Below are 26493 nucleotides of genomic sequence, written 5' to 3' on the forward strand. Positions count from 1 at the left end.
TAAGGATGTTGACGGTGCTAACCCAGAGAATTATTGAAGTAATATGCCATTTGGTATGGGCTGATAAAGAGAGTGAGGCTGAGAGGGACAGGAGATTGAAAGAAATGAGTGGTTGAGGGACAGGAAAGGCTTAGGGAAGGCTTTGGTGTAGCAGAAAGATAGGTAATCAGTATTTTAGAGTGTGGGATTTCCAAGATGGAACAATTTTGAGTGAAGTTCAGTGTGTGACAATGAGAATAGAGAGCTAGTGTAAGTTATTGGAGTTGAGAGCAAGGAGACTATTAGGATAGACTTTAGATTTGTGATTTAGATCAGAAGCTCTCAATCCTTGCTGTACATTAAGATTTCCTGGAGAGCTCTTCAGTACCACTGTATGGGTCCCGTCTTAGATAATTAAATTATCGTCTCTGTGGGTGTAATGTGGACCTCGGTATTGTTTAAAAGTTTAAGTGATTCTTACATGCAGAATTTAAAAAATACAGATGTATATGAATTGAAGTCATTGATAGTGACAGGAGTTGAGGTAAAAATGACAGGTGATGGAAGTCTTTAATGAATCAGCATATTGTGGAAAAATCTAAACAAAACCAAACATTTTCATTTAATACTATCTGTGTTTGTGTAAATATGAAACAGGCTTCTCATTCCTCATAATTTTATGAGAAGTAAGCAGGTAGGGAGATATGTTTTATAACACAATTGTCCTTAAAATCAGACTAGATGTATTCAGCTGTCTCTTAAATGCCTAAAAGTAAACCTTACTTCCTTAAGTCAACTGACTGCTTGGTTCCTCATGGAGGAGCCTAGATTGTTTTTCTCTTTTTGAGAGCACAGGACCTGAGCAGACCTTTTGCAGGTTCATTTCTCTCCTTTTTCTTCAATTCCATTAGATTGGTCTTTCTGTTCCCCCAATCAGCCTCTCCTAGTTTATACAAATCCTTCTTTCTGTATTTCCATATCCCTCCTTCCCAAGACTCAGGTCCTTTTATTTCTGGTGCATTCTTTCTTTTCTGGTACATTTTTTTCTGGTACATTTTTTGGGCTTATTTTGGTTAGTAATTTAAAGCCTTCTCTTTCCCTCAATAGGGAAATAAATGGCTCTTGAAGATCATCCCCTGTGCCTTCTGTGTTACATCTGCATCTTAGTTAAATAAAGCGTAGATTCTTAACCTTTTTTTGTGCTATGGATCCCTATAGCAGTCTGGTGAAGCCTATGTATCCCTTCTCAGAATAACATTTTTAAACCTATAAATAAAATGCACAGAACTAAGTGCACTTACATTTGAGAATGATTATCAAACTATTAAAAACCAAATTTGTGATCTAGTAATAGAGTTACTTCTTTAGTAGGCCATTAAATATCAAAAGCTAGTGGTGGCGGCTTCATTGCTGTAATTTTAAAGTAGTGATGAGTGTTCCAAATGATATTTTGCAATACCTGTAACAGTTAGCTGTAACATGGCATAAAATTATCTGTGATTTCTGTTAATAACAAAGTCACAGATACGTCCACTGCTGTTGTTTTTATCTAAAGTTAGTTGAAAAAAGTAGTTTTGTATTTACATCTGATTTAATGGACCCACTGAATCTTCGGGTTAAAGTAGTTGAACTAGAAATGTAAATAGTTATATTTTCTTACTTTTAATCTAATGAAAATATAACTTATTAAAAGTTTTGAGGCTGAATACAGTGGCTCATGCCTATAATCTGAGCACTTTGGGAGTCCAAGGTAGGAGGATCACTTGAGCCCAGGAGTTTGAGACCAGCCTGGGCAACAGTGTGAGACCCTGTCTCTACAAAAAATTTTAAAAATTAGCCACGGATGGTGGTGCATGCCTGTAGTCCCACCTACTTGGGAAGCTGAGGCAGGAAGATTGCTTGAGCCCAGGAAGTTGAGGCTGCAGTGAGCCGTGTTTTGTGCCACTGAGCTCAAGCCTGGGCAACAGAGGGAGAGATCCTGTCTCAAAAAAAAAAAGGAAAAATTTTTTTCAAAATATTCGCTTAGATAATCTAATGTTATTTTAAAAACCATATTAGCGTATCATATTGGTATATATGAGAAAGTTCATAAGAAGCATTATTTGTAAGAGCGTCAAACTGGCAACAAACCATATGTCCAACAGCAAAGTTGATTGTTTAAATTATACACCAATGAGAATAAATGGGCTACTCCCAGGTGCAACAACATGGATAAACTTCACAAACATAATATTAAAAGAAAGAAGTCAGTCACAAGAGTTTATTCTGCGTGTTTTATTTTATGTCACATTCCAAAACAAGTGAAAGTGGTTTCTTCTGGGAAGAGGAAGTAGTGACTGGGAGACCGCACAATGAACGATTTTGCTGCGCTAGGAATATTCTCTTAATCTGGGTGGTACTTACACCTTGTGAAAATTTATCCAGCAATACATTTGTGATTTGTACACTTTTTTGTATGTATGTCATACCTCCAAAGTTTTGAAAAGGCAGATTATTTTTTTCAAGATGTAAAACTAGTTAAGTTGGTAACCCACTATTGTTAGTGCCTGGAAGAGAGGAAGGTAACATTCTATTTTGTTTTGTATATTTGAATCCTGTTCTTTATCAAAAAACAATTTTACTACATTTCTCTCCCTTTTTTTCTTTTTTTTTTTGAGATGGTGTCTTACTCTGTTGCCCAGGCTGGAGTGCAGTGGCATAATCTCAGCTCACTGCAACCTCTGCCTCCCGGGTTTAAGTGATTCTCATGCCTCAGCCTCCCTGAGTAGCTGGGGTTACAGGCGCCCATCACCACGCCCAGTTATTTTTTGTATTTTTAGTAGAGATGGGATTTTGCCTTGTTGACCAGGCTGGTTTCGAAGTCCTGACCTCAGGTGATCCACTCGCCTCGGCCTCCCAAAGTGCTGAGATTACAGGCGGGAGCCATCGCGCCCGGCTTCTCCCTTTTTTCTTGGTACACCCTTTGCCCATTTATGATCAATTCTGATACAAAAGAAATGTATTTGAGGAACTACTAGATGTGACATAAAGTGCAACGTGAAGTGGTGACTGTTGGGAAGGTACCTTCTGTAGTAGTATGACCTCATTAATGAAAGCAGCTGTTTTCTGAGTTTCTAGCCTTGATAAACCTGAAAAGACAATTGAACACTGATATACTTTGGTTTTGATGTTAAATTATACTTAATTTGAGTTTTGGCAATCTTATCCTCAGTGTACAGCTTAACAAATTTACTAGTCATTATTTTAGCACTTTATGGTATGCTTTTAAATTCTTTACCTATAAATAGTAAGTCACTTTTATAAGGGGCTTTCGCAGAAATTTTTATTTGGTCTTAAACTTGGGTAGGTAGGTGGAAGACTAAAGTTCAAAGAAGTGCACTACAGAGACTTTGTTTGTAAATATATACGCTTCTTCTATAGGAAGGAAATCAATCATCACAGAATATCTACACTTCCAGATACCTGTAAAGCTCTTGTTTTTAAAGCATACTTTCTGTCTTTAAACCTATAATTTCTATGAGCTTAGTTATCTGATTTCTTAACCTTTATCAAGTTTTGTGACAGAATGGCATTTATTTATTCATTCATTCATTCATTTGTACGTACATACGCACAGGGTCTTGCTGTGTCACCCAGCTGAAGTGCAGTGGAGCAGCTATAGCTCACTGCAGCCTCAGACCCCTGGGCTCAAGCGATCTTCTCACCTTGGCTTCCCAAATTGGGATTACAGGCATGAGGTACCATGCCTGGCCCAGAATGGCTTTTAAATACATGTAAACTTCCACTTATAGGGGTCCAGCTTCTTAGCCTGTTGGGAAACAGGTAGGTAATATGGAACATTTTAATGAAGTCGCAACATAAAATGTCAGGTTTTCCATTAGCTTCTTTGAAAATGGGAGAGAAGTTCCAGTTTCAGAATTTTTAAAAGTTGTAAAGTTTGGAAATTAGGATCAGAGCACTAGCAGTTTATATTCTGGACAATTACAATAGAGCTGGGGCTGAAGCAGTCCTATCTGCTTATCCCTCTTCGTTTTTCTGTTTCTTTAACAAATACATTATTTTACATTAAAAGTTTTTTCTGGTTTTGGCAGCAGCAGGGAGAACAATATTGACGAATAGTGATGTCAAGAGCAGTTTTTTTTTTATTTTTTTGTCACATTTGTGGTAAATTTGAGTTACATAGTTAGTTTTTGTAATTAAGTAGTTAAATAACAATATTTACTTCCTTAGATTAATTGAATCTTTTTTATAATTCTTGTCGTTGTTTATTTCTCTCTCCTAGAGAGTTTAGCCAATCAAAAATAAATCCTTTAGTAAATCCAGAACATAATTTTGTAAGTATCTGAGCCTTTGTAGGGAATAGATGGGATGCATATCAGTTCCACTTGTTCTCAAATGTAAATGTACTCAAACCATAATCCAGAAATTTTTCTTTTGACCAACTTGACAGTCAAATCTACTTAATTTAGTAATTCAGTTATATAGATATTTCATATAACATTGTTTAAAATGTGTTAATGTTGAAATATTTTTTCTTTCCATTCTTATTTCATGAAACACTTTTATTCAAAATCTTCACAGGCATATTTAAATTTCTGTTCTTTTTATGCCCCACATTTTTTTATTATTTTATATAGTCATCAGTGTTCATGTAAATTTTTCCATGTACGTACAACTTCCCAATATTTTATTATGGAAGTTTTCAAACATACATCAGTCAAAAGAATTTTATAGTGACCATCCATATACTCCCCATTTAGACTCAACTATTAACATTTTACTAAACTTGCTTTATCATGTATTTATTCATGCTATTAATCCATCTATGTTTTTGAATACATTTCAGAGTAAATTGTGGACAACAGTATCCTTCCCATTAACTCCTCAAGCATACATATTATTAGCTAGAGTGCAATTTTTTTAATAGTTTTTTTAAATGGGAAAGTTACATACATGAAATGTAAAAAAAGTGTTTCTTTGCTGAGTTTGATTTAGTTATATTCCCTTGTGTAGAGTTGCCTTGAGAGGTGTTTTGCTTTCTTTGCTGACAGAATTGCAAGGACTTAACTTTCTTTTTGTTGTCACTATTTTCAGAAGAAATGTGATCAATTCTTGGCTACGTTCTCTAATAACATGTCTTAGCTCTCTGGGTCAATACCAGTTTTCATGTTTTTGACCCACTGTCACCAAAAGACATTGGAATGACTCAGAAACACCAATATTTCATTGAAGAATCAGTGAGTGAAATAAATCAACAAGTGCTACAATAGAAATGCATGTTGTAGACTATAGGGATCAGAGTTAGGAAATCACAACCTTTGAAAGCAAAAGCCTACCAGCCTGTGTAATAGAATATTTTAGTTAGATATAGTTTGTATGGTACTTTTCTGTAAAAAGCATGTGATGCCAGGGTATAATATATATATTATGGATGTGGTGCTTACTGTGTGCCAGGTGCTGTTCTAGGTGCTGGGAATAGAGCAGTAAATAAGACCAATAAGGTTTTTATAGGCTTACATTTGCATTGTAAGTTGATTGTGATAGGACATAATGGCGTTATTTACATATACCATTGTATTTACTTACTTCTTTGGTAGGTTAGTGTGTTTTAGTTGTTATTTGATGTTTTGTAAGGGGAAAAAAATCAAGCATATAATAACATTAATGTGATCAACTCCCAAAGGAGAAATCAATTATCAGCTTCTTTGCCAATCTTGTTTTGTCTATGCCTCTACCACTTTCTTCCCTCCTAGATTATTTTGAAGTAAATCCATGATACCACACTTCAGATGTCATTAAGTATTTCAGTATCTATTGCTAGAAGATAAAAATGTTTAGGGGAGATGGTCTTAATACTTTTATATTAATACTTTCATTTTAAATTAAATTTTTTTGTTAAAATGAGTAAATTTTAATGACATATTGGAAAAAAAATATTTTTAAAGAAACATTTAATAATTTTTACCTAGTTAATTATGAGATTTAACCACCGTATGGATTGTTTTTTTTTTGGAACAGAGTCTTGCTCTGTTGCCCGGGCTGGAGTGCAGTGGCATAATCTCGGCTCACTGCAACCTCTGCCTCCCAGGCTCAAGCAGTTCTTGTGCCTCAGCCTCCCAAATAGCTGGGATTACAGGCGTGTGCCACTACACCTGTTTAATTTCGTGTATTTTTAGTAGAGATGGGGTTTCACCATGTTAGCCAGGCTGGTCTTGAATTCCTAGCCTCAAGCTGATCTGCCCCCCCTCGGCCTCCCAAAGTACTGGGATTACAGGTGTGAGCTACCATGCCCAGCCAGTGTGAAAAATTTGATACAGATTTTTATATTGAATCAAATAAAAACCTTCAACTTGGTGCTTTTACTTACTAAAATGAAAGCATTCCCTGTAACAGATAGTTATATTGGAATGTGTAGCAAATTAAGAAGTAGCTGATTATTTTCTAACAAAACCATTTCACCATTTGGAAAACTAGGTATTTTATTCTGACCAGATTCTCATTAACATAAGCAAACTGAAGAATTCTTATTACACACACTTAGAGGGTCTTGCAGTAGTAATCTTAGGGGTGAAACCTCACCCCTAAGATGATGACAGATTTGAAAGTTTAAATTTCATTGTAGTATAACTTTCCAAAAGTATTTATGTGCAAGTTTTTTTTTGTTTGTTTTTAATATCCTGCCAGAGTAGATAAATTATCAATAGATAGACCTTTTCTTTTAAATGAGCTACATGTACTTTTTATTTTTGGTCTGACTGATCATACCATTAATACTAACTTTGGAGTAGCAAATCCTATAAATTCTATGCATATTTTTTGGAAATGCTAGTAACATCCGCAGAAAATTCTGATCTTTTTGATAAGGATACTTATATAATCATTAATATGTAGATATATATTAATATCTATATTAGTATGTAGATATTTTTACTAATAAACAGAAGCAGTGAAAATTGATATCATTGATGGAGTAAATTGAGATTTTATATTTAAATTCAAGATTTGAAATATCTGCATTTGAAATAATAGAAACGTTTCAACTCCATTGAGTTTATTTTTTGATTAATTGAAAATTACCCTGTTATTCTTAACCTTTTTTTTTTTTTTTTTTTTTTTTTTTTTTTTTGAGACGGAGTCTCACGCTGTTGCCCAGGCTGGAGTGCAGTGGCCGGATCTCAGCTCACTGCAAGCTCCGCCTCCCGGGTTCACACCATTCTCCTGCCTCAGCCTCCCGAGTAGCTGGGACTACAGGCGCCCGCCACCTCGCCCGGCTAGTTTTTTGTATATTTTAGTAGAGACGGGGTTTCACCATGTTAGCCAGGATGGTCTCGATCTTCTGACCTCGTGATCCGCCCATCTCGGCCTCCCAAAGTGCTGGGATTACAGGCTTGAGCCACCGCGCCCGGCCTGTTCTTAACCTTTTAAGATATTCTTTATAAGTCATAATTTTTATTTCTGGTTTGTATGTTATGGGGCCATTGTTTTCCAAGGTATTTTCCTGTTTTTTCTTTACATTTTTTATCTTTATTTACTTATTTTTAATATAAATTTTATTGGGTATATTTGAGATTTACAACATGATGTTAAGGGATACATATATAGATGCAGATACACATGGATGCATATTCATAGTACAGTGGTTACTGTAGTGAAGGAGACAAACATTCATCATCTCACATAGCTATCTTTTTGTGTGATAAGGACACCTAAAATTTGTATATTTCACAAAAATTTCTAATACAGTACAATTTTATTAATTTTGGTCCTCATATTGTACATTAGATCTCTAGACTTATTCATCCTACTTATCTGATATTTTGTATTCCTTGACTTGCCTTTCCCCATTTCTTCCCCTACCTGTGGTAACCAGTTACCTCTATCTCTGTATTTGAGCTCTGTTTCGTTTTTTTTAAATTCCACATATAAATGACATCATGCAATGTTTTTGTGTGTGTGTGTTTCTGGCTTATTTCACTTAGCATAATGTCCTTCAGGTACATCCATGTGTCATAAATGGTAGTATCTCCCTCTTTTTGTAAGGATGAATAATATTCCACTAATATATTTATATACCAGATTTTCTCGATCCTTTTGTTCATCCATGGGAACTTAAGTTGTTTCTAAATTTGGCAATTGTGAATAATGCTGCAATGAACATGAGAGTGTGAATATCTTGAACAGGTGGTGATTGCATCACCTTTGGGTATACAATATACCCAAAAGAGGGATTACTGGGTCATGTGGTAGTTCTATTTTTACTTTCTCTAGGAATTTCCATACTGTTTTCTATAATGGCTGTACCAATCTACATTCCCACCAACAGTGTACTAGGGTTCTCTTTCCCTCATACCCTCGCCAACATTTGTTGTCTCTTGTCTTTCTGATCATAGCCATCCTTAAGGGTGTGAGGGGGTGTCTCATTAGTGGTTTAAATTTGCATTTTCCCTATGGTTAGTGATGTCAAGCACCTTTTCATATATCTGTTGACCTTTTTTTAAAAAAATATTATTACTTGGAGATGGGGTCTCACTCTGTTTTCTCAGGCTGGAGGAGTACAGTCACCAATCAGCTCACTGCAGCCTTGAACTCCTAGCCTCAAGGGATCCTTCCACCTTAGCCCCCCAAGTATCTGCGACTACAGGTGTGAGCAGCTGTGCCCAGCTGGCCTCGTTTTTTTTTTTTTTCTTTTTTCTTTTTCTTTTCAACTATGCTAGCATCTTGGTGTAGTCAACACAGAGTTGGCATGAACCAGGGCCAGAATGCCAGTCAGCTATTGGCTACTGTTCTCCCAGCAGTGTAATGCTTGCCTAGGTACAAGGCAACCTAGGCAGCTGCCTACAGCTAGGGAGCTGGCCATTTTTATGTCTTGTTTGGAGAAATGCCTGTTCATGGTCTTTGTCCATTTTTAAATTGACTTTTTGCCAATATGTTTCTAAAATGGAGGTTCCAAACATATCAGTAGTACCTTAAGCCTGTGTACCTATGTTAGCATATAGAAAGGGAAATTACATGTTTACAGCTTAATGTGAGATTTGCGTAAGAATTTCAAACAGTATTGTTATTTCTATTCATGTCTGGCAATGCAGGTAATAAAAATACTCTTTGAATTTCAACAATATAATCTTTTTGAAAGGGCCAGGAGTGGTGGCTTATGCCTTTAATCCCAGCACTTTGGGAGGCCCAGGCAGGTGGATTACTTGAGGTCAGTAATTCAAGACCAGCCTGACTAATATGGTGAAACCCTGTCTCTACTAAAAATACAAAAATTAGCTGGGCATGGTAGCATGCACCTGTAATCACAACTACTCGGGAGGCTGAGACAGGAGAATTGCTTAAACCTAGGACGAGTAGGTTGCAGTGAGCTGAGATTGCACCACTGCACTCCAGCCTGGGCTGCAGAGTGAGACTCCATCTAAAAAAAAAAAAAATTTGAAAGGGAAATTCTAAATTCTTTGCCACTCATCATAGATTTTTTTGGGAGCAAAAATCCTTGAATGGTATACCTGGATAAGACATGAACACTTTAAAAATACAGTCCTGCTTTGTTACAGGCTCCTGCAGTCATCTTTATTTCCTTAAATCTTTTCATGTAGCTAGGGAGTTTTCTTTAAGATTAGGTATCTACAGAGCAGAGATGGTATAATGTACATATATTTGAACACTTTCTCAAAATACCAACTTGGTCCTTATAGCCAGGTATAAGAGCTGTTACTGAATTTTTTTTTCTTTTGCTGATTAAACAACTTTTATTTTTATTTTATTTATTTTTTTGAGATGGAGTCTTGCTCTGTTGCCCCAGCTGGAGTGCAGTGGTGCAGTCTCGGCTCACTGCAACCTCCATCTTCCGGGTTCAAGCGATTCTCCTACCTCAGCCTCCTGAGTAGCTGGCACTACAGGCATGCACACCTTACCTGACTAATTTTTTTTTTTTTTTTCTAGTAGAAACGGGGTTTCACCACATTGACCAGGCTGGTCTCAGCCTTCTAACCTCGAGTGATCCACCAGCCTTGGCCTCCCAAAGTGCTAGGATTACAGGTGTGAGCCACCATGCCTGGCATTAAACAACTTTTAGAATGATTGTTTTCATTTACTTCAGTTGGTAAAGCAACTTTTTAAATAAGTAACTAAATGTGATTTGAATTTTACTTCTCCTAAAGTTTTACCAAATACATTTTACAGTCCCCAGATAACTTTCTATTAACTGGGGCAGTTGAACAGAGGAACAGAGTGCTTTGTAAAACAATAAGCTCTCGATTCATAGAAGTGTTTAGGCATGCATACTCGCCCCACCATCCCTCCAGATAATCATATTCAAACAAGACTGTTGTGTAATGGCTTTTTATGGTTTATTGGAATTTGGAGAAGTCAGTTATTCTGATTTTATGAGTGACAAATTTTCAATTAGAAATGCTGTAAATTGTAATTTTACTAATTTTGGCTTAATGCCAGGTTTTTTTTGGGGGGGAGCAGCTTAATATTTCCTTAAATTTAATTGAAATCTCTGTGAAAGGTAGTTTGTAGAAGAATGAGTCATATATTGATTTGTGGTATCATTTTATGTAAATGTAGAATATATCTTATAATTTAATATCTAACATACTAAAGCAGGTAACCACCTTAGATCCCCATGGGAAAAATTAGATCTTTTAAGCTCTCAAATAAATATAAACTACTGATTTTATTTTTTCCTGACCCATTGAGAAATTTCCTACATGTTGAGAGATTTGAATAGTATATAGTCATTTAATAACAATTGAATAGTTGTAGTCATTAGGGCTAAGAAGTAATTTAAGGAAACAGTTTGACGTACTTTGTATTTTTTTCCATAGACTTGCACAGTAGTAATCAATATAGCAAACATTTTTTGAGAACTTATTGTGTGCCTGAACACGGTACTAAACACTTTGCATTCCATTTCTCATTTAGTCCTCACAATGCCATGAGGTAGGTGTTAGTATTAATTTCATTTTACAGGCTTGGGATGATGGATAAACAGCTCTGAATGTTGGGCTTTATATTTTGTAAGTTTTGGTTTTTTCCAGATTGGTTAATTCATATTGATCCTATGTTATATCAGGCTTTACAGTTTTTTTTTTTTTAAACATATATTTCATTTGATATTGATTGATGTGCCATGAATGCCCAAGTCCAGATTATGTATGGATATATGTTCTGTAGCTCTCTACTTCTTTTCATTGATAATCATTTTTGTTATTTTATAGCAGCCAGTAACCTAAGACATATATTCTCCCTGTGTCCAATTCCCCAAGTCTCACAAAAAACCTACTCATTTTTTAAAACATTAACAATGTATTGCAGTACTTTGAAAATTAATTCAAAATTTATATCAGCTTTTATTTTGCTTCTAGACCTGTAAAGCCAAAGGCTCTCCTTCTCCATTACTGCTGGAAAAATAGCAAAATGTTTCCTTTTGATCATTCTGGCTCAGTATCATCATTAGCTGTTGCTCGTGTGTAAATAGTTTATATTTCTTCTAAATAGTGTAGTTCAAACACAGTAGACCAAATATGAGTGCTGTCTTACATAATTTTATTTCTAAAATTGTTAGGCAATTAGGGATAGAGCTACTGTAACATTCTGTCTTGTTTATTTTTTATTAAAATGATAATATTGTATTTTTTCTTTTATTATTGGTTTTTGCATTGCTGCATGTTATTTTGAACACCTGGCTTTCTTCATTGAACAACTTGATTTCTTTTAATCCATGTGAAGACCTTAGTATTGAGTTATATTTATGTTATTTCATTAATGCTTTTGTTTATACATTTAGTTTATTTGATTAAGGGTAAGAACTCCTGTGCTTTTTTTAAAACCTTTCCAAAACCAAATAGAGAAATTAGTGATTTGTATATATTTCTTTTTGTCTGTTTTAGGATGGCTACAATAGACTAGTTAATATTGTGCCAAAGAAACCACCACTGCTAGACAGACCTGGTGAAGGAAGCTACAGTAGATATTACAGTCATGTTGATTACCGAGACTATGACGAGGGCCGCAGTTTTTCTCATGATCGAAGAAGTGGTCCACCTCACAGAGGAGTATGTAAATTTCCCCCATGTACTAATTGTTATTTCTTATAAGTTTAAAATTAATGTAATTTAAAAAATTTATGTGACGGCCATGAAAGCAGTTGAATAAACACTTTCTGCTTGATGCTCTCATGTGAATTGCCTGCTGGAGCTGTCAGATGGGACCTAGTAGTCAAGAATCTTGGGGTTCTGGACAAAGTAGGTAAGCACTCTGGGTGGCACTATCTAAATGAAATTAATTCCAACCAGCCTGCTTTTTTTAATCCCCTAAAATTGGCAGGGATTTGCAAAACCATTTAAAGGTAATCTATTGTCTTGGTACTTAATAAGTGATGGGCAGGTGGTTACCATTTCTTACTAGATGACCTACTTTTCTTTTTTTTTTTTTTTTGAGACAGAGTCTCACTCTGTCACCTAGGTTGAAGTGCAGTGGCGCGATCTTGGCTCACTACAACCTGTGCCTTCTGGGTTCAAGTGATTCTCTGCCTCACCCTCCCAAGTAGCTGGAATTACAGGCACGTGCTACCATGCCTGGCTAATTTTTGTATTTTCAGTAGAGACAGGGTTTCACCATGTTGGCCAGGCTGGTCTCGAACTCCTGACCTCAAGTGATCTGCCTGCCTCAGCCTCCCAAGGTGTTAGGATTACAGGAATGAGCCTCTACTCCCAGCCTAAAGTCTGTTTATTAACTGAGATTAGAAAGCACTCAAAACATTGTCATAGGAAGCAATTTAAACATGTTAGCTGGCTAGGTGTGGTGGCTCACACCTGTAATCCCAGTACTTTGGGAGGCTGAGGTAGGTGGGTCACCTGAAGTCAGGAGTTCAAGACCAGCCTGGTCAACATGGTAAAACCCTGTCTCTACTAAAAATACAAAAATCAGTCAGGTGTGGTGGCAGTTGCCTGTAATCCCAGCTACTTGGGAGGCTGAGGCAGGAGAATTGCTTAAACCTGGGAGGCATAGGTTGTAGTGAGCTGAGATCGCAACACTGCATTCCAGCCTGGGTGACAGAGCGAGACTTTGTCTCAAAAAAAAAAAAAAAAAAAATAGTTAGCTGCTATTATTATGATTACAACTTGTTTCTCTTGAGCATTCTTAATAATCTAGAAGTGTGTATTTAATGTTGCAGTAATCTGTAATTGAACTTAATACTATTCCTTGATGGAATTCCTCTGTCCCACCTTGCATGTTTTCAGTATTCCTCAGTTAGGTTGTTTTCCTACCTTTTCTCTTTTTTCTCCACCTTTTCTCTTTCCCCACCTTTCCTACTGTATAATATGACTATTAACAGTACATATTCAAACCCTGTTTATAAAATATTTTGACCTCACTTTGGCTGTTGGAATTAGTTTTCATATTTTACGCTTGAAGAAATGGAGGTAAGGTGATTTACTCAGGATGGGTATGTATGGGGGTCTGGTTTTTCTTCCGACTGCGTCATAGTGACCCCTAACAATTCCAAAGTTGTCATGAGACTATTCAATGTTTTCTTGTGTTTGTTTCTAAAGTTTGGGGTTTTATAGCTTTCTTACTTTTCACAGAATTGATTTTTATTTTATTCAGTTTTTGTATGTCATGCTGTTTCTTTTTTGTGGCCCTCATATTTACTTTATTATTAAATTTTTATTTTGTTTCAGTAGCTTTTGGGATTCAAGTAGCTTTTGGTTACATGGATGAGTTGAATAGTGGTGAAAGTTTGAGATTTTAGTGCACCCTCTCATTTGTTACCGCTTTTATGAAAACGCTATGTGAGTTTTCTATTCATTGGACCAGTTTGTATTTGAAATCTCATGAAAATGATTTTTTTTCCTAAAAACTTGTAGCATAATAGAGCTTCAATGGCAGTTTTTTCTAATATTGTTACCAGTTGTATTTGTCTTTATACTTTTGTGTGTGTAACTTTTTTTTTTTAAATTCCCTTCAAACAGACAACAAGCATGCTTGTGATCCTTAAGACTCTCATGACACTAATTCTTATCTAGAGTTCAGTTATGTAATGCAAGCAGATTACTTGATTTAATATTTTATTATTGCAGTTAAGTTTCGAATTGTGTTTATATTTAATATTGAGATGGAAAATGATTATATTTTATATAAGAATAGGGTATGTGATGCTAAAGAGGAAGATTTATTTTAGATGAATCCATTTTCCTGATACATAATTTGCATATTGTATTATTCTATGTATAATTTTATTTATTTATATTTTGAGATAGCATCTCATTCTGTTGCCCAGGCTGGAGTGCAGTGGCACGATCTTGGCTCACTGCAACCTCCAGCTCTTGGGTTCAAGTAATTCTCCTGCCTCAGCCTCCCAAGTAGCTGGGACTATAGGCGCACACCACCGTGCCTGGCTAATTTTTGTAGAGATGGGGTTTCACCATGTTGGCCAGGCTGGTCTTGAACTCCTGACCTCAAGTGATACACCCTCCTCGGCATCCCAAAGTGCTGGAATTACAGGCGTGAGCCACCATGCCCAGCCAATTCTATGTGTAATTTTAAAGTAATTTGGTGTGGATTGCTATATGGTTCTTTTTGATGCACCTTTGCATATATGTCTGTCTTAGAGAACAAAATGTGCTTTATTTGATTAATTTTAAATTTATTTAAACTTAACTAAATTTAAATCTTATTCTGATACAGATTATCAGTAAGTGACAGTTTCTTATATTGTTTCCAGTTTGGTTTTTAATTGAAAATAAGGTGAGAAAATAAAACTTGAGCAGGAAAATGGGAAAGTGGCAAGTTTTTCATTGGGCTTGAATCTGAAAATTAGTGAGAGAACTTGACAGAAGGAAAAATGTGAGGTTGAGAAATGTGTGCTTTATTAAATTTAGACTATGTCCTCAAATAGCCCTTTACTGTTGTGATATTGATATATGTGTCTTTGGCAATTAGGTGGTTTGAGTCTACCAAAGAAATAATTTAAGCATTTTAATAGAGATAAATGGTACCACAGGTTCTCAGTCAGTCTACTCTTTCAGTTGTTGAAATGGATGACTTGCTGAATGTTTTTTCCTTTAAATGCCTTTGAAGTTGAGGGAAATTTAGACTAGTTTCTGGTAGTATTGTTACATATTTCCCACTTGTCCAAAATAATGTAAACAAATAGCTAAGTAGCTTTTTTATGTTACAGGATGAATCTGGCTATAGATGGACAAGAGATGATCATTCTGCAAGCAGGCAACCTGAATACAGGTAAAAGGATAAAAATAATAGCATAAGTACTTTGATACTTGACTCATCGAGATGTCTGCTTTTGAAATATAGACTCAAGCACATAGATGAAATATTTTACTGGGATTTTAAAGTTTGAAAGCAACAAGCATTATATTCTTTATGTGACTATGCAGTATAATAGCACTGATAACTAGTGTTCCACATCTCTTGGCATTTTGTAAATCATAAAAAATATATTTAAAAATATTTGGGCCTGGTGTGGTGGCTCACACTGGTAATCTCTGTGCTTTGGGAGGCCAAGGTGGGCAAATCACTTGAGGTCAGGAGTTCGAGACCAGCCTGGCCAACATGGTAGAACCCCGCCTTTACTAAAAGTACAAAAAAAAAATTAACTAGGCATGGTGGTGGTCGCCTGTAATCCCAGCTACTCGGGAGGTTGAGGCAGGAGAATTGCTTGAACCTGGGAGGTGGAGGTTGCAGTGAGCTGAGATCATGCAACTGCACTCCAGCCTGGGCAACAGAGTGAGACTCTGTCTTTAAAAAAAAACAAAAAACTATTGATGTAGTTTTGCAAGTTAATTATTAAATTAATGTGTGGTATGGATTATGAGGTTTACTTAATTAGAACTTAATTTGATAGGTTTGCTTAATTAGAAAGTAAGGCATTTTTTCAGAAGTATTCTGGAAATACTTGGGTTCTTACAAAGAGTATCGTAAGGCATTATCTCAGTTTCTTTAATAAAGTTCTTTTGGGAAACACATTTTGCAAGGGCCTCCATCATTGTTGGCTTTGATTACTTATAGAGGGCATCTAATAGAATAGTTGTGGGAAGGAAACGATGGACACATTTAAATCGATTGATAGTTTTTGTTTTTAAATGACATCACAGTGGTGGTATTGGAAGTTGTAAAAGGAGCCTTGTAAAGATTTCTTATGAACTATCAGGGAAAATAACACCAGTCTCATAGAGAGTGGCAAGGCATCAACTGTCACAACTTCATAGATGCCAAAAGTAGACAAGATTCGGTGAATCAGAGCAAGACAGATTTTTATTCACAGCACAGCAGTCAGCAAGAGGATCAGGATTGTAGTGCAGGTTCCCTGTCCCCAAATCCCACAGGGCGATGTGATAGGCAGAGATGGTGGCTATGCACACAGTGGGATACACTGTGGCTGTGGAACCCAGGGTCAAGAGCTTGGTACCTTTTGTAGAAAGCAGAAAGCAAGTTAGTCCTCTTTTCCCTGGGAGTGACCTGCCATGGTAGTCACATTGTGGTCACCTTAACCTTTTTAATCGTCTCTGTAACCAGCCTCAGAAACTGTTCAGTGTCAGTGGATAGTTTGGTCTTGGAATTTGACATACATGGCAATTATGTGCAGGGACATTCAGAACCCATGGCAGACTGTTTCTTCCAAAAGAAGTAATAGAATAGATGCTGAAAAAAATGCTTTGATAAAATTCATCACTGAGTAGTTATAAAAATAGCCAGCTGGGAATGGAAAGAGAATTTCCTTGACTGGGTAATTGGGCATTTGCTATACTGAGTGGTAAAGTTAGAAACATTTGCTTTAAAATCAGAACCAAACAATGACACCTAGTCACTGCTTCCACTCAACATGGTAACAACCCCTACAGTAAAGCGAAAAATAAATAAGTTGTAAGAATTAGAATGAAAAACACAATTATTTAAAGATAATATAATTATGCAGAAAATCTAGGAAAGTCTATAGACTACAAGAACTATTAGGAAATTAGCAAGGTTCAATGTAATAAGATCAGCTATCAGCATAAATTAGAAAATTTGTTTTCAAAATACTTTACCATAAAAACTGTAATGAATAATAGGAATAAACACACCAAAAGTGTGTGAGACCTATATAAGGAAATTACAAGTCATTTCTAAAGGAAATAAAAGTAAATCAGAGTAAAAGGAGAATCATGACATCCTTAGCTAGGAAGACTCAATGTCATATAAATATCAGTTCTCCTCAAATTAAGGTGATAATTTAATTTGGTTCCAGTCAAAAATCAAAATTTTTTTATTTTTTATTTTGCATGGAAGTTGACAAGTTGATTTTTAAAAGTAATATGAAAGAGTAAAGGGCTAAATGGCAAAAATGCCTTGAAAAACACGTGAAGACTCAAGATACCATATGTGCGTAATTATAAAGCTGTAGTGATGTAAACAGTGTTGTACTATTGATGTCAAATAGACCAGTGAAACAGAATCTGCAAATAAATCTAAATATATCTGGAGTTTGGGATATAGTAGCAGTGGCATTACAAATCCAATGGAGAAAGAATGAACTTTTCAATAAATAGTGTGCTGGGATAAACATTTAAAAAACGTGACACTGGAGCCTGATATATCCAGATAATGTCTGATATAATTAAGACCTATGTGAAAAGCAGAATTGTAAAACACTTTGAAAAATTAGATCATCTAGTGGCTTATCTTTCTCCTCCAAAGAAATATCTGCAAATAAATTTATTTTAACTTAATTGTTTTTATTTATTTTTATTATTTTTTATTTGTATAATTTTAATGGATACAAGTGAAGTTTTGTTGCATGAATATATTGTGTAGTGGTGAAGTCTGGGTTTTTAGTGTATCCCACCACTTGAATAATGTATATTGTACCCATTAAGTAATTTCTCATCCCTCAGTCGCCTCCCACCCTTCCAAGTCTCTCTTTTCTCTCATTCCACTCTCTATGTCCATATGTACACATTATCTAGCTCCCACTTATTAGTGAGAAGTGAGGACATTCAGTCTCTGACTTTATGTTTCTGAGTTGTTTCACTTAAGATAATGGCCTGCAGTTCCATCCATGTTGCTGCAGAAGACATGATTTCATTCTTTTTTATGGCTGAATAGTATGCCATTGTCTGTATGTACTACATTTTCTTTATCCAGTCATCCATTGATGGACATTTAGGTTGATTCTATATCTTTGCCATTGTGATTTTTCAGTTTGTAAAATAACAGTTTTTATGTTAATTTTATTTTTCTCTTCCTGTCTTTTTTAAAAAACATTTTGTGTATGCATATAAAATTTCACATAAATGAAATAAAAACACATACATACATCTCTAATCGCCACAGCCATGATAACATCTTGGTATAAATTCTTCCATATTTTTCTCTATATTCATAAACATTTAGGGTTTTTGATTGTTTAACTGAGTCTTTTTTGTTGTTTTTTTTTTGAGACAAAGTTCTGTTGCCCAGGCTTGAGTGCAATGGTGTGATCACGGCTCACTGTGGCCTGGAACTGCCAGGCTTAAGCATTCCTCCTGCCTTAGCCTGCCGAGTAGCTGGGACCACAGGTGTGCACTACCATACCCATCTATTTTATTTTATTTTATTTTTTAACGTTTTTGTAGAGATGAGGTCTCACTTTATTGCCTCAGATGGTCTTGAACTCCTGGGCTCAAGCGATCCTCCTGCCTTGGTCTCCCAAAGTGCTGGGATTATAGGCATGAGCCTATAATCCAACCAAATTGAGTCTTTTTAATGGCCAAGTAATAGTTCATGGTGAGGATATGCCAAATAATTTAGCTAGTCACTCTGTTTACAGTACAAAACAGTGCTGCAGTAAATTCTGGTACATAATATTTTCATGAATTAGTACTTTAGTTTTTATAAGATAGGTTACTAGAAGCAGAATTTCTGGGTCAGTGGGTATATATATATATTGTAAATATTAATAGATGTCAGTTTGCCTGCTAAAAATGCTTTTACACATGTGTTTTATTTGTTTTTAATAAAAATCTTAACATTTTAATTTGGATAGTTTATTTTTCTTATTTAATGTAAGTAGTTTGAAATTTCCTTTAAGTAGTGCCATAACTGTATCCCATGATTCTGATATATAGTAATTTACACAGATTCTGACATACTGTATTCTAATTATTCTGTGATGATAGTGTTGCCTGTACTGTAATTTTACTTTTAAAATCCATGATTATTAATGGTTCATTAGTTGATCAGCTTCCATAACTATACCATGGGCATTAAAACAAGGTATATTCTCTGTTTTCAGGGTATGGAGTTCATTCTGGATGGTATATTCATTCATTTATTAAATATTTCTTGTGGTGTCTGATGTGTCAGATGTTCTTCTAGTCTTTGGGAATATAAAGCCTTCAACTTCATGTAGCCTACATTTTAATATGAATTATACATATTTAACAAATAACAAAACATAATTTTTACGAAGAAAAAGCAGGGAATAGAGAGTATTTGTATTGTCCATATCTGCCTATGTCTTCACTTGATGTTTGAGTATCTTCAATAATGTCTCAGGTTTTATGCTATCACAGTAGCTATAGCTTTTACTGCCTGGCATCTATCTGGCTTCTGTAAGCTAGTCTCTATATCAGGTGGGCTCACTGAAGCTTTCCTACTTGAAAGACTTTGTGAACAGAAAATAGCTGTTGTTGTAGAAAAAGATTTAATGCATTGTAAACCATGCAAAGAGAATAGTTGTATCTGTTGGTAATGTTCTGAGCAATTAGGAAAGCCATGTCAGTGTTTTTGTTTCTGTCAGTGGGGTGTACAAAGTGATTCTTTGTCCTGTAGGAAGAAAATATTAAAAGATTTGAAAAACTGACCAGGGACGATGGCTCAGGCCTTTAATCCCAGCACTTTGGGAGGCTGAGGCAGGTGGATCACTTGAAGTCAGGAGTTTGAGACTAGCCTAGCCATTATGACAAAACCTCATCTCCATTAAAAATACAAAAATTAGTCAGGCGTGGTGGCACACACCTGTAGTCCCAGCTACTCGGGAGGCTGAAGCAGGAGAATCACTTAAACTCAGGAGATGGAGGCAGCAGTGAGCTGAGATCACCCATTGCACTCCATCCAGCCTAAGCAACAGAGTGAGACTCCGTCTCAAAAAAAAAAAAAAAGAAAGAAAAGAAAAATTGCGAGAATAACTGAAAGAACTCCTGTAACCCTTCACTAGAGATTTCATTAATGTCTCCAGAAATGCCGCCAGTAATGTGCTTTATAGCAAAAAAATTTAATCTGGGCTCACAAATCACATTTTCATAGGCTTCTTCAATCTGGAACAGCTCCTTAGTCTTCTCTTGATTTTTATGGTTTATTGTTTTTGGCAAGATGAATACAGGGCAAGTTGTTTTTTTTCTTTCTCAGTTTAGGTTTGTCTTGTATTTCTTCATGATTAGAGATTAGGTCTAGGTTGTACGTTTTTGCCAGGACTGTTCCTGAAGTGATGCTAAGTTTTTTTTGGTTTTTTTTTTTTGAGACGAGGTCTCACTCTGTCACCCAGGCTGGAGTGCAGTGGCGTGGTCTTGGCTCACTGCAACCTCTGCCTCCCAGATTCAAGTGATTCCCCTGCCTCAGCCTCCGTGTAGCTGGGACTGCAGGCGTGTGCCACCATACCTGGCTAATTTTTGTATTTGTAGTAGAGACGATGTTTCACTATGTTGGCCAGGCTGGTCTCGGACTCCTGACCTCGTGATCTGCCTGCCTTGGCCTCCCAAAGTGCTTGGATTACAGGCATGAGCCACGGCACCCAGCCGCTGAATTCTTTTTCTTCCTATAGGCTGCACGTGTTGTTGGTTTGTGCCCTTATTGGTATCTTTGACTTTTATCACTTGTTTAAAATGGAGTCTGCAAAGTTTCTTTACTATTAAGTTGTCCTTCCCTCTGAAATTGCTTTGTGTGGAGATACTTTGAAACTATGTGATTGTATCATTTCTTGTTCACTTTCAGCTGCTAGTTTTAGCATCCACTGATGGTTTTGCCCGAGTTAATTATTAATATTATGGACATAGTATTTATGTCCCCTCAAATTCATGTTGAAATCTTAGCTCCCCACTGTGATGGTATTAGGAGGTAGGCCTTTTGGGAGGTAAGATTTGGTCGTAAAGGTGGATTCCTCATGAATGGGATTGGTACCTTATTGAGAAGAGACATAAGAGCTTGCTCTCCACCATGTGAGGATACAATGAGAAGACAACCATTGTCAAACCAAGAAGAAGGTCCTCACTGGACACCAGATCTGCTCGTACCTTGATCTTGGATTTCCCAGCTCCAGAACTATGAGAAATATAAATAGTTTGTTGTTTAAGCCTATGATAATTTGTTACGGCAGTCCAACCCTACTAAACAAATATGATGGGTTTTAATGGGTGGTTAGCCCATTCTTTCTATATTTATTATGCTGGCGTTCTATTGTAAGGAAGAACTTTCTCTTCACCTCTTTACCCCCTTAAAACAGACAAAACTTTGTTTATGTATGTATGGACTAATAGATTCCTATTTTATTCAGTGGGTTGTAATTCATTGCTGTCACTATTTTGATGCTCAAATTTGGCCAGTGAGAGTCCCTTCAAGTTAGCTTCTGTGGTTGGTTGGTTGGTTTTGTTTTTCAAATATTTTCTTGTGACAGAATATATATAACACAATAAAGTATGCCATTTACGTAATTTTTAAGTACACAATTCATGAGCATTAATTCTATTGACAGTGTTGAATAGAATTAATTTAATTCTAGTGGGTACAGAAACCCACATTTGAATTGTTTTCAACTTTTGGCATTGTGAATAAATGCTACAGTGAATATTGGCGTACAAATATCTCTTTTGAGTCCGTGTTTTCAGTTTTTTGGGTACATTTGTAAGAGTGGAATTACTGAATCATATGGTAATTCCATGCTTATCTTTTTGAGGAACCACCAAGCCATTTTCCATAGTGGCAGCACCATTTTACTTTCCTGTTAACAATGTAGAAGGTTCCCAGTTGCTCTACATTCTTGCCAATGCTTGTTATATTCCATGTGTGTCTGTGTCTGTGTCTGTGTCTGTGTGTGTAACCATCCTTGTGAGCATGAAGTCGTATCTCATTGTGGTTTTGATTTGCATTTTCCTAATGAGACTAGTGATGATGAACATCATTTCTTGTGCTTATTGGTCATTTGTATATCTTTGGAGTAATGTCTGTTTTGAGTTTTTTGATTTTTTTTTTTTTAAACTGGGTTTTTTGTCTTTTTGTTGTTGAATTTTAGGAGTATGATATTAAGCTATTCCTGATACATGATTTGCAATATTTTCTTCCATTCTGTTAATTGTCTTTTTGCTTTATTGATAATGTTCTTTGATGCACATTTTAAATTTTCATGAAGTCCAATTTATTTTTTTTCTTTTGTTATTCATGCTTTTGGTGTCATATCTAAGAATCCATCACCAAACCAGGGTCGTCTGTGTTGTTTTGACATGTCGACATCATTCTTTGGTCACCTCTTTCTGACACAAGATGTTTCAGTCTCAGGCTTCTCTGCCTCACTCTAAATGCAGGTGTTTCTCCAAGGAACACAGGCTTTCTGTAGTGGAGAGTGATTTTTTGAAGCCAAGAATCTGAACACACAGACACACACAGACTTTTAGTTCTGCATTTATTTTTATACAGTGTTTATATGTATTCATGACTATGAGATCATGGCAGTACCTTTTCCTTTATTTCATACTTTTATCTCCTTTTTCCATCTGTGGGAAATCTGGCTCCCAGTTGTTAGGAGAGACAGTCCTCTGTGGGTGTCTTACACTTCTGCACATCTTGTCGAGATATGCAAGACTCTGTTCACTCATTATTCAGGGTAGTTCTCAGAGATGTGTTTGTAATGAGCAATCTTTTTTTTTTTTTTTTTTTTTTTTTGAGACGGAGTCTTGCTCTGTGCCCCAGGCTGGAGTGCAGTGGCGCGATCTCGGCTCACTGCAAGCTCTGCCTCCCCGGGTTTATGCCATTCTCCTGCCTCAGCCTCCCGAGTAGCTGGGACTACAGGCGCCCGCCACCTCGCCCGGCTAATTTTCTTGTATTTTTAGTAGAGACGGGGTTTCACCGTGTTAGCCAGGATGGTCTCGATCTCCTGACTCGTGATCCGCCCGTCTCGGCCTCCCAAAGTGCTGGGATTACAGGCTTGAGCCACTGCGCCCGGCGTAATGAGCAATCTTGAAGGCCACAGTAATGTCTCCCGGTTTGTCAAATAGCAGGCTTGCTTATTGCTTGGTGTAAAAAGTTCAGTGTTCCTCAGTTGTGACCCACACCCACTGCATGTGCCACATATATCTAGGCTTATATCACGTTACCCCTGGACGTGGTACCAGAGCGAACTGACACAAACATGCCAATGCTTGTGTTGCTTGCCGTGCTATGAGTGGTAAAGTTTTTTTTCTGACCCAGAAGTCTGCTAGGATCCAGGAAACAGTAACAGTCTAATTTATAACCTTGTAGGTAAGGTAAAGTCAAATTCCAGACCTGACACCAGTATCATCACTGTGTTTGTTCACACCCCTAAAAGTGGTTATTATTCTGACCACATGAGTCTTCCTTCTTGCTCTCTCCAGCACCATTTTAAAAATTAATTATTTAATTAAATTTTTTATTTTTATTTTTTGTAGTTTGCCACCACTGGGTGGGTGTTACAGGGCCACCTTGCTTTCACACCATTTTCCACAGGCCTATTACTGGCAGTGGAACTTTATGCCCTAGCTGTTTTTTTTTTCACGTTGTTATGTGTTTCATGTTGTAGAACATTATATACTTTATAAATCTAGCATACATGTATTAGTGGTTTATATTCAAATGTGTTTTACTAATGGAAGTGTAGAATCATTGGAAGCAACTGAATTAAATAACAGCTAATGGAAGAAAAGAGCATGTGTCAAGTTTTCTGTCTTTTTCCCTGCTGCCCACTCCCCACTGCCCCGCCCCACTCTGAAAGTGATCACTTTCATATTTGGGCATGCCTGGTAAAGTTATCTACATTTCAAGTGTGTCATCACCTGCTCACCTTGTTTCTGTATTTACACAATGATTATAATGTCTTTTTTTTTCAAAACATGCTTGTAGATGAAATTCAGAATATATCAGGATTTATTTCATTTCGTGTCAAAGAAACATGCCATACTCTACCAAGAGTTAGTGACTTAGGATGAGTTGTTTTCAGGTCATTTTCTCCCCTTGTAGTTATGAGATCTTATAATAAACCTTAGTGGTTGGGCGCAGTGGCTCACACCTGTAATCCCAGCATTTTGAGAGGCCAAGGTGGGCGGATCACTTGAGGCCGGGAGTTTGAGACCAGCCTGGCCAACATGGCAAAACCCTGTCTCTACTAAAAATACAAAAATTAGCCAGGCATGGTGGCACATGCCTGTAGTCCCAGCTACTCAGGAGACTGAGGCATGAAAATTGCTTGAACCTGGGAAGCGGAGGTTGCAGTGAGCCAAGATTGCACCACTGCGCTCCAGCTTGGGCAATAAGAGCGAAACTCTGTCTCAAAATAGAATAAAATAATAGTGATAAATCTTAGGATGGAACTGATTTAAAATATTATATAATGTTTTAAAATATGGAACAAGAGTATCATCAAGTGGCCAATATACTTTATTTTTAAATACTAGGGGCTGGGTGTGGTGGCTCACGCCTGTAATCCCAGCACTTTGGGAGGCTGAAGTGGGAGGATAGCTTCAGCCCAGGAGTTCGAGACCAGTCAGGGTAGCATAAGGAGACCCCATTTCTACAAAAAAAACCCAAAAAAATTAGTTGGGTGTGGTGGCGTGCGTTTGGTACCTTTGGAAGCTGGTGTGGGTGAATTGCTTGAACCTGGGAGGTTGAGGTTGCAGTGAGCTGTGATCACAGCACTGCACTCCAGCCTGGGTGACAAGAGTGAGAACCTCTCAAAAAATTAAAAAAAAAAAAGGCCAGGCAGGTGGCTCACGCTTGTAATCCAAACACTTTGGGATCCTGAGGCGGGTGGATCACCTGAGGTCAGGAGTTTGAGACCAGCCTGGGTGGCTCACGCTTGTAATCCAAGCACTTTGGGAGCCCGAGGTGGGTGGATCACCTGAGGTCAGGAGTTTGAGACCAGCCTGGCCAGCATAGCGAAACCCCATCTCTACTAAAAGTACAAAAATTATCTGGGTGTGGTGGCATGCTTCTGTAATCCCAGCTGCTCGGAAGGCTGAGGCACGAGAATCACTTGAACCTGGGAGGCGGAGTTGCAGTGAGCCTGGGCAACAGAGTGAGACTCTGTCTCAAACAATAAAAAAAATAAAATAAAAAAAGTACTGGGGTACTTTTCTGTATTCACTTATGGAAATTTTTGATTAAGTAGTGTTCAGTATTTTCATACTTTTTGTTTAAAAAATAGAGTAGATTTTCTGTTTAATTTTACTGTAGCAAGTTTTATCTTAGGCAATTTACTGTTTGACAGAGAACAATACTATAGAACATCTTTGGTTTAATTAAGTGGTGCAAATGTTTTTTGAGTAGTACAAATGTTTATATGTAGGGCACCATGCTTATATCGCCAGCTTACCATCTAGAGAGTGAAATGAATGTACAAGTAGATAACATAATCTGAAATAGGGTGAAGCTGTATAAGTGCTTGAGGAAGACAAAGCAACCCTTATCCTGTGCTATGGTTCTAGAAAAAGTTCACTGTAGGAGCTTTATCCTATTAGCAGTTACTACTAAGAAAATATTAACTGCTGAGAAATATTAACCAGGTAGGGAGAGGAGGGGTAAGGTAAACTAATGAGATTATAGTTTATTTTGTGTTCAGTGTAGAGGATGACTTTTAAAGATGACATTGGAGATTGAACAAGAAATTATGAATATTTGAATTGGAGAAGGGGAGTTGGAATGGGGAAAAGGGTTAAATTTGACAGATACTTAGGAAGTAGAAAATTAACAGGCATGCTTGTTGGATGTGGAAATAAGGCAGAGAGAAATATCTGTATTTTTTATTTATTGTGTGTACAGTATATATTGCCATATATAGGAGGAATGGTTTCAAGGGAGGAGTTACATTCAAAATTGAGATTGTCCAATGAGATGTAGTTAGACAAGACTGATGAACTATAAAGTCAGAACCCAGGGCAACACCTTTATGATTGTGGTGGAAAATGAAACTTTTGAAACAGTATATTTTGGGAGATTGAGGTCATCAATGATAAAATACTCAGCAGAATTGAAAACACGGTAGAAATTAGAGACCATGAAGCTATAGTGGGACCAACCTGTTGGTTTGTGTGATTTTTCTCTAGTGTGATTTTTTTCTCTTTATGGCAATCCAAGTATATATCTGTGAGGAAATCACAGATTTTGGAATTGATTCAGGCTTTGGATTGGCTAAGATGATACATCAGAATTGCAAGGGCAGAAAAATTGTTGGTATTTATAGAGTGATCCAAATACTGCCCTTTAGGCTGAAAGGGCAATGAATAGAATGGGGTTCATCGATTGCTCAAA

General features: G+C 36.7%; 2 protein-coding genes across 18 annotated transcripts in view; one reads left to right on the plus strand and one right to left on the minus strand.

Moving 5' to 3' along the window:
- Positions 1–26493, minus strand: part of YAF2 (YY1 associated factor 2) — a 1232548-nt gene that overhangs the window by 187811 nt on the left and 1018244 nt on the right. The window lies entirely within an intron of this gene.
- The window catches only part of PPHLN1 (periphilin 1), a 126239-nt gene that overhangs the window by 12176 nt on the left and 87570 nt on the right, over positions 1–26493 (plus strand). For 9 of the 15 annotated variants that reach the window (XR_007717826.1, XM_050749390.1, XM_050749389.1 and 6 more), the window contains 2 exons: positions 11874–12038; positions 15167–15228. Coding sequence is in view for 14 of the 15 variants with exons in the window: in XM_050749390.1 (XP_050605347.1) it covers positions 11874–12038; positions 15167–15228 (227 nt within the window). In the remaining variant the exon portion in view is untranslated. The remainder of the gene's footprint in view (positions 1–11873; positions 12039–15166; positions 15229–26493) is intronic. The other 6 variants (XM_050749398.1, XM_050749399.1, XM_050749400.1 and 3 more) reach the window with 1 other exon arrangement.

This window comes from Macaca thibetana, chromosome 11, assembly GCF_024542745.1.
Source record: "Macaca thibetana thibetana isolate TM-01 chromosome 11, ASM2454274v1, whole genome shotgun sequence".
NCBI lineage: Eukaryota > Metazoa > Chordata > Mammalia > Primates > Cercopithecidae > Macaca > Macaca thibetana.